General features: G+C 50.3%; 1 protein-coding gene across 4 annotated transcripts in view; it reads left to right on the top strand.

The window, feature by feature from the left end:
• SEMA4B (semaphorin 4B) overlaps positions 1-14,099 on the top strand; it is a 99,859-nt gene that overhangs the window by 18,421 nt on the left and 67,339 nt on the right. For all 4 annotated transcript variants that reach the window (XM_070400560.1, XM_070400561.1, XM_070400559.1 and 1 more), the window contains one exon: positions 6,105-6,164. In XM_070400560.1, the coding sequence (XP_070256661.1) occupies positions 6,105-6,164 (60 nt within the window). The remainder of the gene's footprint in view (positions 1-6,104; positions 6,165-14,099) is intronic.

The following is a 14,099-nucleotide window of genomic DNA, read 5'->3' as shown; positions in this document are numbered from 1 at the left end:
GAGGGCTCACATGCCTGGGTTGTGGGCTCGATCGCTGGTTGGGGGCGTGCAGGAGGCAGCTGATCAGTGATTCTCTCTCATCATTGATGTTTGTATCTATCTCTCCCTCTCCCTTCTTCTCTGAAATCAATAAAAATATATATATTTTTAAAAATCAATTAAAAAAAAAAAAAAGATGGGGTAGAGCAGTCAGTCAACAAAGAGCCAGAAGGTGGCAGTGTCTACCCAGGGAGGGGCATAGGGCCGGGCCTCTGGCTGAGGAAGTGTCCTTTAGCCACCACAGCTAGTCACCTGACGTGCAGCCCCATTGCCCCTCGCCATGCGCCAAGCCTGCCAGGCCTCCCTCCCGTGGCCTGGTCCCCGACTTGGTCTGCCCATGACCAAGTGCCTCGTCAGTGACCCGTATGACAGCTGGGGAGGCCCTGGCCTCTGAGATCTAAATAGAATCCTCTCCCACTCCCATCTCACAGGCAGTGGGACCCCCAGCATCCTCCTCACTGTTTCCAGGGTCCAAGAGGGCTTGTTGCCTGGCCGGTGTGGTTCAGTGGTTGAGCATCGACCTATGAACCAAGCAGTCACGATTCGATTCCCGGTCAGGCACATGCCTGGGTTGCTGGCTCCATCCCCAGTGTGGAGCGTGCAGGAGGCAGCCGATCAATGATTCCCTCTCATCATTGATGTTTCTCTCTCCCTCCCTCTCCTTTCCTCTTTGAAATCGATAAATATATATTTTTTAAAAAATTAAGAGGGCTTGTTACCTAGTCCCCCGGCCGAGGGCTGTACTGCTGACCTCCTAACCCAGTGATGGCGAACCTATGACACGCATGTCAGAGGTGACACGCGAACTCATTTTTTTGGTTGATTTTTCTTTATTAAATGGCATTTAAATATATAAAATAAATATAAAAAATGTAAGTCTTTGTTTTACTACGGTTGCAAATATCAAAAAATTTCGGTATGTGACACGGCACCAGAGTTCAGTTAGGGTTTTTCAAAATGCTGACACGCCGAGCTCAAAAGGTTCGCCATCACTGCCCTAGCCCCTGCCTCTCACTGCCTGGTCCGTCTCTTCCCTCTGCCATGCGCCTGAACTGGAAGTCAGTCTCCGAGCCAGGACTTCTCCTTGCAGAAGATACAGCTTGGGAAAACAAACAGTTTAGAATGGAATATTATCGGTCCTGGTCTTTAAAAGTCCTATGGAATCAAAACCCCAAAGACTTTTTTTCAGAAAGAGAAAAACCCATCCTACAGTTCATATGGAACCTCGAGGGATTTCGCATAGCCAAAACAATCTTGAAAAAGAAGGCCAAAGTTGGAAACCGCACACTTCGTACAAAGCTTATAGTAATCAAAGCAATGTGTTACTGCCATAAAGAGAGACACATAATTCTGGCGGGTGTGGCTCAGTTGGTTGGGTGTCAATTCCGGTCAGGGCACAGGCCCGGGCTCCGGGCTCGATCCCCAGTAGATGGCGTGCAGGAAGCAGCCAATTGCTGGTTCTCTTTCATCAATGTTTCTCCCTCTCCCCTCCTCTCTCTCTCTCTCTCTCTTTCTCTCTCTCTCTCTCTCTCTCTTTCTCTCTCTCACTAAAATCAATAAAAACATTTTTTTAAAAAAAGAAGAAAAGAAAAGAAGCCCTATCCAGTTTGGCTCAGAGGATAGAGCGTCAGCCTGTGGACTGAAGGGTCCCGGGTTCGATTCCCGTCAAGGGCATGTACCTCGGTTGCAGGCTCGATCCCTTCCTGGTGTGGGAGGCAACCAGTCGATGTTTCTCTGTGTCTTACCCCTTCCCTTCCACTCTAAAAAGCAATGGAAAAATATCCTCGGGTGAAGATTAACAAAACAGAACAAAAATGAGAAAAGTAAAATAGCAAATGTTGGCGAGGACGTGGAGAAACTGGAACTCGGTGCATAGTTGGTGAGAACGTAAATGGCGCAGACGCTATGGGAGACGGTGCGGCTGCAGCATAGATTATACCGAGTGAAGTGAGCCAGGCTCCAGAGGACCAAGACTGCCTGGTTCTACTTCTACGAGGCGCCTGGAGGAGTCAGATTCACAGAGACAGAAAGTAGAATGGCTGTTGCCTGGGGGCGAGGAGAACAGAGAATTAGGGGTTTTTTTTGTGTGTGTGTGTGTGTTTTTTGAGAGTTCGGTTTTTTGTGTGTGTTTTTTTAAAAATATATTTTATTGATTTTTTACAGAGAGGAAGGGAGAGGGATAGAGAGTTAGAAACATCGATGACAGAGAAACATTGATCAGCTGGCTCCTGCACATTCCCTACTGCGTATGTGCCTGCAACCAAGGTACATGCCCTTGACCGGATTCGAACCTGGGACCCTTCAGTCCACAGGCCAACGCTCTATCCACTGAGCCAAACTGGTTAGGCCTTGAGAGTTAGTTTTTAATGGGGCAGGAGCTCCTGTGTGGGAAGGAAGGTGGAATAGCTCTGGAGGTGGATGGTGGTGATGGCTGCACAGCAATGTGAATGTGCTGACCGCCACTGAACTGCGCACCTGGAAATGGTTAAGAGGGTCAGTGGTGCCCGAGCTGGTGTGGCTCAGTGGATAGAGTGTCGGCCTGCAGACTGCAGGGTCCTGGGTTTGATTCCCATCAAGGGCACATGTCTGGGTGCAGGCTCGATCCCCAGTACACGGTGTGCAGGAGGCAGCCGATCAATGATTCTCTCTCATCATTGATGTTTCTATCCCTCTCCCTCTCCATGCCTCTTTGAAATCAATAAAAATATATTTTTAAAAAGAGGGTCAGTGGTGTTATGTGTATTTTACCATATAATACAATTGTGTCATTTTTTTATTTTTTTATTTTTAAATATATTTTATTGATTTTTTACAGAGAGGAAGGGAGAGAGATAGAGAGTTAGAAACATCGATGAGAGAGAAACATCGATTAGCTGCCTCCTGCACATCTCCCACTGGGGATGTGCCCGCAACCCAGGTACATGCCCTTGACCGTAATCGAACCTGGGACCCTTCAGTCCGCAGGCCGACGCTCTATCCACTGAGCCAAACTGGTTTCGGCAATATTTTTCAATTACAGTTGATGTACACTATTATAGCAATTTCAGATGTACAACCGCATGATTAGACATTGATATAACTTACAAAGTGATCACCCCAATAAACCTAGTACCCATCTGGCACCATCCTATATAATAAAGAGCTAATATGCTAATTAGACCAGAGGGCAGAATGACTTTCCAGAATGACCAGTGGGCGGGGGCGGGGCCACGAGACAGCCCGGGCTGCAAAGGTCTACTCTTGCATGAATTTTGTGCATCGAGCCTCTAGTATATACATAACACACGGTAAAATGTAGGTGTCCCTGCCACTGGGAATTTCTCATTGGAATTTCTCCCAGGCTGTGGCGCCTGCCATATTGTCCCACTCCACCCTCCTTCATTTCTTTCAACTTCTCCCTTGAATTCTCTCTTTTTGGGGGGTCCCTGTCTCCAAGTCCCTGTGAACAAACCCTGTTACCGTGTTTATTTCCCCGCAGTTAACCAGTGATGTCCCTGGCACCTCCGCTTCCTCAACCCAAGTGGCTAATCGAGATATTTTCTTTTTAAACGAAACTGTTCTCACCCTGCGGGCTGTGCCCAGGATCGCCATCTGGTGTGCACGCTGCTCTCCCGAGAGACCAGCCCTCCAGGTCCGCAGCCGAGCCTCCGCGCTCCGCTCCACCAGCTGCCAGGCTGCGGGTGGGCCTGGGAGCCCCGGGCGTGGATCTGTCAGGGGAAACGCCGCTTCGGGCAGCCCCTTGGCAGCCTGCCAACAGCCCCTGCTGGCAACGCTCCATCTGTCTGAGCATCACAGACCAGGCCTCCGATGTGCGGGGTCCGGGGAGGAAACAGATCGATGATGGCCAAGAGTGGTGTGTGTGGGCGAACCGGTTTGGCTCAGTGGATAGAGCGTCGGCCTTCGGACTCAAGGGTCCCAGGTTCGATTCCAGTCAAGGGCATGTACCTTGGTTGCGGGCACATCCCCACTGGGGGGCGTGCAGGAGGCAGCTGATGGATGTTTCTCTCTCATCGATGTTTCTGACTCTCTGTCCCTCCCTTCTTTTCTGTAAAATATCAATAAAATATATTTTTAAAAATGGTTAAGAGGGCAAATTAAAAAAAAAGGGTGGTGTGTGTGTGTGTGTGTGTGTGTGTGTGTGTGTAGATGCCCCTGGAAAGGCCGGGGCGGGGGGGGCCTGAAAGATGAAAGGAAAGTCCAAAAGCCCTTACGGTGGGTGGATAGGACAAGCTGGGCAGAGAATCAGACCATGCGTTCCAGGCACAGATCTCCAAAGCGGGGGCACAGGGCACGGTGAGAGTCTTCAGAACAAAAACTGCCACTTGAAAAGCACTTCCATGTGCCAGGCACTAAACAGCGACAATAGCCACAGTGGCGATCGCTCCGTGCCAGGTGTCGTTTCGAGCCAGCGCTGTCTGATAGCCCTGCAGTGACACAATGCAAACCACGGGGGCCAGTGCAGACATCCTACTAGCTGCGTGTTACTTCATTTCCTTGTTAACCCTCACCCAAGGATATTTTTCTGTTGATGCTTAGAGACTGGAAAAGAGTGGGAGCCCAACCGGTGTGGCTCAGTGGTTGAGCATCGACCAATGAACGAGGTCATGATTCGATCTCCGGTCAAGGGTACATGCTGGGGTTGTGGGCTCGATCCCTACTGTGGGGCGTGCAGGAGACAGCCGATTAATGATTCTCTCTCATCATTGATGTTTCTATTTCTCTCTCTCCCCGCTTCCTCTCTGAAATCAATAAGAAATACATTTTTGAAAATAAAAAAATGAAAAAAGAAAGGAGGGGAAGAGATTGAGAGGGAAAAACATTCATGTGAGAGAGACACATCAATTGGTTGCCTCCTGCAGGTGCCCCGACCGGGGCCTGGGATCAAGCCTGCAACCAAGGTACATGCCCTTGACCGGAATCAAACCCAGGACCCTTCAGTCCGCAGGCCGATGCTCTATCCACTGAGCCAAACACACTAGGGCTATTTTATTTTTGTTTTGTTTTTTCCTTTTTTATTTTTATTTCTTTTTAAAAATTTTTTACAGAGCGGAAGGGAGAGGGATAGAGAGTTAGAAACATCGATGAGAGAGAAACATCCATCAGCTGCCTCCTGCACACCCCCTACTGGGGATGTGCCTGCAACCAAGGTACATGCCCTTGACCAGAATCGAACCTGGGACCATTCAGTCTGCAGGCCGACGCTCTATCCACTGAGCCAAACCCACTAGGGCTATTTTATTTTTTAAAAGGAAACAAGGATCGCCAAGGGGATATAAAGTACTGCATAGGAAATATAGTCAACAATATTGTAATAGCCATATATGATGTCAGGTGGGTACTAGATTTATTGGGGTGATCACTTTGTAAGTTATATCAATGTCTAATCACATGGTTGTCCACCTGAAACTAATATAATATTGTGCATCAACTAAACTAAAAAATAAAAATTATCCAGTTATTTTTAAATTTTATTGATTTCAGAGAGGAAGAGAGAGGGAGAGAGAGAATCATTGATCGGCTGCCTCCTGCACACCCCCTACTGGGACTCAAGCCGCAACCCGGGCATGTGCCCTGGCCAGGAATCGAACCCAGGACCCTTCAGTCCTCAGGCCAATGCTCTATCCACTGAGCCAACTGGCTGGGGCTAAACAATATTTTTTAAATGAAATAGGCCCAACTGGTGTGGCTCAGTGGTAAAAATAAAAATTATTTTAAAAAATGAGGCCAAAACCGGTTTGGCTCAGTGGATAGAGCATCGGCCTGCGGACTGTAAGGTCCCAGGTTTGATTCCGGTCAAGGGCATGTACCTGGGTTGCAGGCACGTCCCCAGTGGGGGATGTGCAGGAGGCAGCTGATCGATGTTTCTAACTATCTCTCTCCCTTCCTCTCTGTGAAAGATCAATAAAATATATTTTTTAAAAAAAATGAGCATTTCAGCAGGTGTGTGCAGCTGGTGGCTACTCTACTGGACAGAGCAGTTTAGATACATTCATTCAAATGTATCACTTCAGCTGCATTCATTCATTGAGTCTCCATACCCATGCTTTTGTGACCTCATTTTACAGATGAGAAACGTTGAACACGGGAAGAAACAGCTGAGCTGGGATCTGAACTGCCGAGCTCAGGTAAGTGTGGGTCCAGAATCAGGTCTCCCAAACTCTCTCAAGACCCCATCTCCCTCCAAATACAGTCATGTTCTGAGGTACTGGGGGTTAGGATTTCCACATGGGAATTTGGGGGGACGCAGTTCAGCCCACAACACAGATGTTACATTTTTGTGATTACCAAAGCAACATAGGTCCCCCATAGAAAATTTGGAAACTTCAGAAATGAAGGCACTATGGTTAGAATCTCTGTAGAAATTGCATTGGTTGTTTTGTCAAAGGGTCTGCAAAGGTTAGCCGTGAGAGCTCAGATTTAGAAGGAAATTTTTTAAAATATTTTTTTATTGATTTCAGAAAGGAAGGGAAAAAGAGAGAGAGAGATAGAAACATCAGTGATGAGAGAGAATCATGGATTGGCTGCCTCCTGCTCACCCCCCACTGGGGATCGAGCCCACAACCCGGGCATGTGCCCTTGACCGGAATCGAACTTAGGACCCTTCAGTCCACAGGCCAACACTCTGTCCACTGAGCCAAACTGGGTAGGGCTAGAAGGAAACTTTTAAAAGAAAGCACTCCAAGATTAACAAGTCGTAACACCTCCCAGAAGGCACTGCGACGTTAACTAAGCTGGGTTTAGGTCATGGGACAGGGAGTTATTTTCCCTTATTCCATCTTCCTACTTAACTGGATTTTTCTTTAATGAGCGTATTTACTTGTTATAATGGGGGAAGCAGTTTAACTGTTACAGAACACTGCCATGGAGGACCATTGAAAGGAGCTTTTTGTTCGATTCAGAGAGAGATGACGAAAGACAGAGCAGGCCTGTTGCTAGGAGCCGAGAGGGGGGATGCGGGTGGAGGCCACAGAAGACAGGAACCCGAGGGCAATGGGGCTTTGCCATTCAGACCTGGAAGCCCCACACTGGGGATTGAGCCCAAAACCCAGGCATGTGCCCTTGACTGGAATCGAACCCAGGACCCTTCAGTCTGCAGGTCGACGCTCTATCCACTGAGCCACACCAGCTAGGGCAACACGGGTTTCTTGTGGTCGCGACGGGGAAATACAGAGCAGGTACCAGTGCAATTAGGTCCGAGGGCAGCCTATTGAATTACCATAGCCCCCAAGTCAGGGGACTCATGCCAAGCTGCAGGCAGGCCTCCGGGTTGATGTCGAAGGGCTCTGTCCTAGCCAACATTTTCCATCAATTCCTGGGGATCAGGGATACCCCTGCCTTTGTGGAGTGTATAAGCAAATGTAGTCTCTTCATGTATTTTTTTCCCCTTTATTGATTTTTTAGAGAGGAAGGGAGAGGGAGAGATAGAAACATCAATGATGAGAGAGAATCATGGATCAGCTGCCTCCCCACACGCCCCACACTGGGCATCGAGTCCGCAACCTGGGCATGTGCCCTTGACTGGGAATCAAACCGTGACCTCCTGGTTCATAGGTCGGTGCTCAATCATTGAGCCACGCTGGCTGGACCCTCCTCTCTTCCTTGTGCCCATCTGCCTCAGGGGAAGTTGACCCCCACACCCCAGGTGTCACCGCATTGGCCCAAGGGGAACCTATTCCCCTGAAGGCACTTCATTCAGGAAAAGGCATGTGAACCAATAGTAGCCAATATTCTGAGAAGTCCAGGGAGACGAAGGGGTGACTTCCGGGACAAGTTTTCTCCCTCCTAAAAGACAGCCACGTACTATCAATTAGGACTGTTTTTATCAGCAAGTAGCAGGACACCCCCGCCCGTTGCACACACCCTGACAAGCGGTGGGGATTTTTTGTTTGTTTGTTTTTTAAATATATTTTTATTGACTTCAGAGAGGAAGGGGGAGAGAGAGACACATCAATTACGAGAGAGAATTATTGATTGGCTGCACCGAGCCTGCAACCTGGGCATGTGCCCCCGACCAGAATTGAACCCGGGACCCTTCAGTCCCCAGACTGACACTCTATCCACTGAGCCAGACCAGCCAGGGCACAAGCCGTGGTTTAAGAGTGAAGATATTTATTTATTTATTTATTTATTTATTTTAAATATATTTTATTGATTTTTTTACAGAGAGGAAGGGAGACGGATAGAGAGCCAGAAACATCAATGAGAGAGAAACATCAATCAGCTGCCTCCTGCACACTCCCCACTGGGGATGTGCCCGCAACCAAGGTACATGCCCTTGACCGGAATCGAACCTGGGACCCTTGAGTCCGCAGGCCGACGCTCTATCCGCTGAGCGGAACCGGTCAGGGCAAGAGTGAAGATATTTAATGAGCTCGGTGCACAAGTCTGGAGGGAGGCGGTTCCTGGCCTTGGTTTGGTGGCTGGAATGGTGTTAGGATCAACATGTCTTTGGTTCTCTCTGTCTTTCCTTTATGGTGTCAAGAAGGCAGCCATTCCATCCAGTGTGAGGCAGGAAGGAAGGGGCTATGCCAGTGACCCCGGTCCCTTTTCTAACCAGAGGTTTCCCAGAAATTCCCGAGCACCCTTCCACTTTTCATCTCACCGAGCAGGCCGGTGCCACGTGGCCACCCCGAGAGGTAAGGCAGATTAGGAACGTGAGGTGTTTTTTTGTTTGTTTGTTTGTTTGTTTAAATATATTTTTGTTGATTTCAGAGAGAGAAAGGGAGCAACATCAATGATAAGAGAATCATTCATCAGCTGCCTCCTGCTCACCTCCTACTGGGGATGGAGCCCACAACCCCGGCATGTGCCCTGACCAGGAATTGAACCCTGACCTGGTTCATGGGTCAACGCCCAATCGCTGAGTCACACTGGCCGGGTGGAACGTGAGTTTTTAGCTCTTCTTTTTTTTTTTTTCAATCCTCACCCAAGGATATTTTTCCATGGATTTTTAGAGAGAGTGGGAGAGAGGGAAAGATAGAGAGAAATATTGATGTGATTGAAACACATTGATTGGTTGCCTCCTGCACATGCCCCAACTAGGGCCCGGGGCCAGGGAGGAGCCTGCCACTGAGGTACATGCCCTTGATCAGAATCAAACCCAGGACCCTTCAGTCCGTAGGTCGACACTCTATCCACTGAGCCAGACTGGCTAGGGCAGCTCTTCTTACCTATAGAAGAAGCAGGAGAGAGAGCCTGGGGTTGGGAACTGAGATGAATTTAGCCACAGACAGAACACAGCCCTCCTGACTCCTCCGCCTCTCAGTATCCGGGACCTCGGCTGTCACCTGGGTTCCACCACCAGCAAAGAGACAGACAGACAGAACCCGCACCCAAGACCAGAAACCCAGATGACGAGCCAGATTTCTCAGAAAAGGAAACACTAGTAGCCCTTAAGCAGACGGAAAAATGCTCAACCTCTCTCACAATAAGAGCAATTAGAATGGAAATAACACGGCGATGCCGCTTTGCACCTATCAGATTGGCAAAAGTCCAAGTGTCTGACAGCACGTTCTGTTGGTGAGACTGGGGAAGCAGGCGGCCTCGTGCGTGAAGGGAAAATGGCACAGTCCCACAGTCCCTCAAGGACACTCTGTGTCCCCATCGGGATGCCATAGCCACAGACCTGAAAGCCCACCCTCCCCTGGGGCTTCCTCGCTGGCTAAGCCAGATTCCCGCAGGGTTTCTGTTACCTAGAAGCAAATACTATCCCTGTCTCACCCCCTTCCCGCCCCCAGGCTCAGCAGCCAAGAGGTTCTGTTCAGAAGCCAGATCACAGAGCCTACCTGTGAGGGGCCAAGTCCAAGCAGGTCCAGGTCCGAACGCTGAGGTCATCCCTAAGGCCGGATCTCTCCCAGTGACCTGGCCATGAGCAAAGCCCGTTCTAGAAACAGTGGGTGTGCCCTGCCCAGGGTGACCCTAATCCTATGGTCATGAGAGGGGGCTGCCTCTGAGGGGTTCGAAGTCCTGGGGGGAATCCAAATGCAGAGATGACCAAGGAGTTGGAAATGGGCTGGTAAGAAGGCGGCTTGGTCTTTCTGTAACTGGACAACAGGGGCTCCCTGTCACTACCTGAGCCAGTTAAGCAGAGACCGGGTTGAATCATCTGTGAGCGTTTATTCCAATAATGCCGCCGTATGGGAGAGCAGCAGGCCGTCCACAAACATCTGCTCTACCCCTCACCTTAAGCCAGCTGCTTATATTGGGTAGAAGGACCAAGATTACATGGGGAAGGGAATGCCAAATGGGCAGCGTACAGGTCACGGGGGCTGAAGATTGTCAAAGGCTGGGGGTCTTCAAAGGGCTGGCGGCTCTGGTTTCTGCAACAGGGTGATTAATCTTTCCCTGATGATAGGCAGCTCCTGGATGGAGAGGATGGGCTGCGTTTCCAGGTGAGCCCCCAGGTCTCGCATGTAACTCACAGCCAGGTTAGAAGATGCCTTCTTTCGTCAGAACAAAACAGTCACGGTTAACAGAGCATGATTCGTATTTCTTACAATTCTAGCTGGTCCCCAATATTCTATTTCTGCCCCTATCGTTTCTTCACCTGATGTCCTAATGTTTCCAGCTGTGTGGTGCATCTGCTTGTCTTCAGATGAATTGCTTTCTCACCGAGCACCTTCCTGGTCCCCTCACATCCCACCGTCCGTGAGTAAACTGGCCTTCGAATAATCGCTAGCGGAGCATAGACAGGCCCAGAGGAATTCCGCATCCCCACGCCCAACATTCCTCCCTAATAACCTTCCTTGTCTGAGATGTGGTTAAAGACAGCTGACTCCTCCTGCCCTCCAGCCACACGGCTCCGGACCTGCAGCTCGGCATCCGTGCCCTCTGAGCTGCACCCCGGGACCGACCGGGACTGACTTCCAGGCTAGTCACAGTCAGAGTGGACGGCTGGCACGTGTGTGTGCTGCAGCCCCATCCGTGGGCACAGTGACAGGGAGAATTCCTGGCTTCTCGAGTTGCAAGTCTTCCCCACTCTGTAGATCTGAAGGACTCGGTCTGCTCCCTTCTGATATGCAGGCAGGGCTAGGACAGAGGCGTAGCCAGTAGTACCTCAACCAAGGTTGTGCTGGCAAGGGGTACCCGGATGCCCCCACGGTCTTAGGGGCAGTGAGAGGTATACAAGTGGGCCCCGTATCCCTGGTAATGTTTGTTGTTTGTGTGTTGTATATATATATGTACATATACTAGAGACCTGGTGCACGACATTCGTGCACTGGGGAGGGAGGGGGTTTCTCAGCCCGGCCTGAGCCCTCTCACATGCATCCGGGACTCCTCTGGGGATGTCCGACTGCCAGCTTAGGCCCACTCCCCGCGAGGGGTCCTTAGCACTGCCGCCGCCACTGCTGCACTCGCCAGCCGTGAGCCCAGCTTCTGACTGAGCGGTGCTCCCGCTGTGGGAGCGCACTGGTCTCCAGGGGCAGCTCTTGCATTGAGCCTCTACTCCCTGGTGGTCAGTGCGCCATAGCAACTGGTCATTCCACTGTTCGGTTGATTTGCATATTAGGGTTTTATCACATAGGGTTTTTGTTGATTTCAGAGGGGAAGGGAGAGGGAGAGAGACATAGAAATATCAATGATGAGCCCTGACCAGTTTGGCTCAGTGGATAGAGCATTGGCCTTCGGACTGAAGGGTCCCGGGTTCGATTCCGGTCAGGGGCATGTACCTTGGTTGCGGGCACATCCCCAGTAGGGAGTGTGCAGAAGCAGCTGAATCGATGTTTCTCTCTCATTGATGTTTGTAACTCTCTATCCTTCTCCTTCTCCCTTCTTCTCTGTAAAAAATCAATAAAATCTATTTTTAAAAAAGAAAGAAATATCAATGATGACAGAGAATCATGGATCAGCTTCCTCCTGCATGCCCCCTACTGGGGATCGAGCCTGCAACCCAGGCATGTGCCCTGACCAGAATCGAACCCGGGACCCTTCACTCCGCAGTCCAATGCTCTATCCACTGAGCCAAACCAGCTAGGGCCCTGGTAGTGTTTGATCGTGTGGTTCCTGTTTGATACGGGCAGCCTGGTGGAGGGCAGAAGGAAGGTGGAAGGCCTGTGGGGTCTTTGGCAAGGGCGCAACACTCAGAGGTGGTCCAGGTGGGCCTCCGTGCTGTGGGGGAATAATGGCTGTGTCTCCAAAGATGGGTAGATGCTGGCTTCCTCCTTGACATCACTCCAGCCCCCGAAGGCCTCGGTCCGTGGGTCTGGCATGCTCCCAGACTCCTCTCAAGCTCTCTTTGCAGCAAGTATCCTGCTGTCAGCCTTCCATCCACCCTGATTCTTGCCCTCAGCACATGCATGTTTAGTTTACTCTGCCGCTGATTTGTGGCTGTTTGCAGGTTGTGTCATGTGTGGGTGTTGTGTCTAAGGTGGATCCAGGCCCCTGAGCTCAGAATCTGTCTCCAGCTGTGCTGGACTCGCCATCCTCCTCCACACAGACACACCACCACCCACTAGAATGTAAACAGGGCGTTGCGTTACGTAACACAGACAGAAATGCTTGTAAACGCGTTAACATCGCCGCCACTCCCGGGCTGGCCCCCACGGTAAACAAACACGATCGAGGTGAAAAGCTGCGTGTTCAGAGCCGAGGAATGTCTATGGAGGAGCCCTCTGCTGGGGCATTTCCTTTAGCCGAGGAGGCATCTACCTGCCCTGATGGAGCTGTTAGAATTACAAAGCGGTGGGAGGCCTGTGGCGTAACCTCACGGAACAGACTGACCCGGGAGACCCTTCTCGGAGCCGGCAAGGAGCTAAAACAGCCGTGTCCGGACATCTCGTTCTTCCGCCTCAGCACATAAGTGTTCAAGGAAATCAGAGTCAGAAAAATTTGCTTGGGCTTTGGAAAATCTGAAACAGCTTTTTCCGAAAGTCTTTACTGTGAGATACCCTGACAGAGCAGTCTGTCTAATTTAAATGATTTAGTTGTGTGCTTGGCTTTTCAGAAAGATATTTTCTTCTTTTTTTTAAAAAAAAATACTTTTATTGAGTTTGTTTTATATTTCAGACAGGAGGGGAGAGGGAGGGAGAGAGAGATAGAAACATCAATGATGAGAAAGAATCATGGATCGGCTGCCTCTTGCACGCCTCCTACTGGGGATCGAGCCCGAAACCCGGGCATATGCCCTGATCGGGAATCGAACCTGTGACCTCCAGGTTCAGAGGTCGACGCTCAACCACTGAGCCATGCTGGCTAGGTGGATATTTTCTTTTTAAAAAAGTAAAAAAAAAAAAAAAATTAGCTGGGCTGGCTTGGCTCAGTGGTTGAGCATCAACCTATAAACCAGGAGGAGGTTGGGTCACGGTTCAATTCGTGGCCTTGGCATATGCCTGGGTTGCACATACCCAGGTTGCGGGCTCGATCCCCAGTGAGGGGCGTACAAGAGGCAGCCGATCAGTGGTTTATCTCTTATCATTGATGTTTCTATCTCTCTCCTCCTCTCTTAAATCAATAAAAAATATTTTTAAAAAATAAATAAAAATTGAAAAATTAAAGAAATTTTTACTGTCCAAAAAGACCAAGGTGCAGGGTGGATCCTGTCCACAAGAGGGCGCTGTCTGCCTAATCCTAGGCCATGGAGCCAAGTATGGTGACACAGGCTGTGCCCAGCCTCAGCCTCCCTCTAGGGACTTCAACCCCCTCTCTGCAGCCCAGGTGCCAGGGTTGGGGTGGACACCAGACCATTTCTCCTATTCCGGCAGCTCCCGCAGCGGGTGTGTGTGTGTGCAGAGGGCCAAGAGTGGTCAGGCCAGGGAGGAGGTCATATGTAAATTACAGGCTGGGCAGAAATGCTGTGCTGGCAGCTTGGCCCAGGAGCCAGGAAGGCGGTGGTGTCTGGGGCATGACCTTGGGTGCTGTGGTGCTGGTTAGGGTGCTGGGTGGAGTCTGGTTGGGTGTGGCGACCACAACAGAGATGGGGGGCCACACAGGGCCTATGGGAGCCGCTCTGCCGCCGGGCCAGCCCGTCCCCGCCCTGGGATTGTGTGATGTGGCCCGTGCAAAGTCCACATTTTTCATTGAGGTCCTCTGTGGCCTGGCTTCGGTCTCCCTTCCTCAGCGTT

The sequence above is a fragment of the Myotis yumanensis genome, unplaced genomic scaffold (genome assembly GCF_028538775.1).
Source record: "Myotis yumanensis isolate MYYU_CA2020_CCGP unplaced genomic scaffold, mMyoYum1.0.hap1 SCAF_20, whole genome shotgun sequence".
NCBI classification, from domain to species: Eukaryota; Metazoa; Chordata; class Mammalia; order Chiroptera; family Vespertilionidae; genus Myotis; species Myotis yumanensis.
Note: the sequence above shows the minus strand (reverse complement) of the source record. Positions and strands in the feature narration are given on the sequence as shown.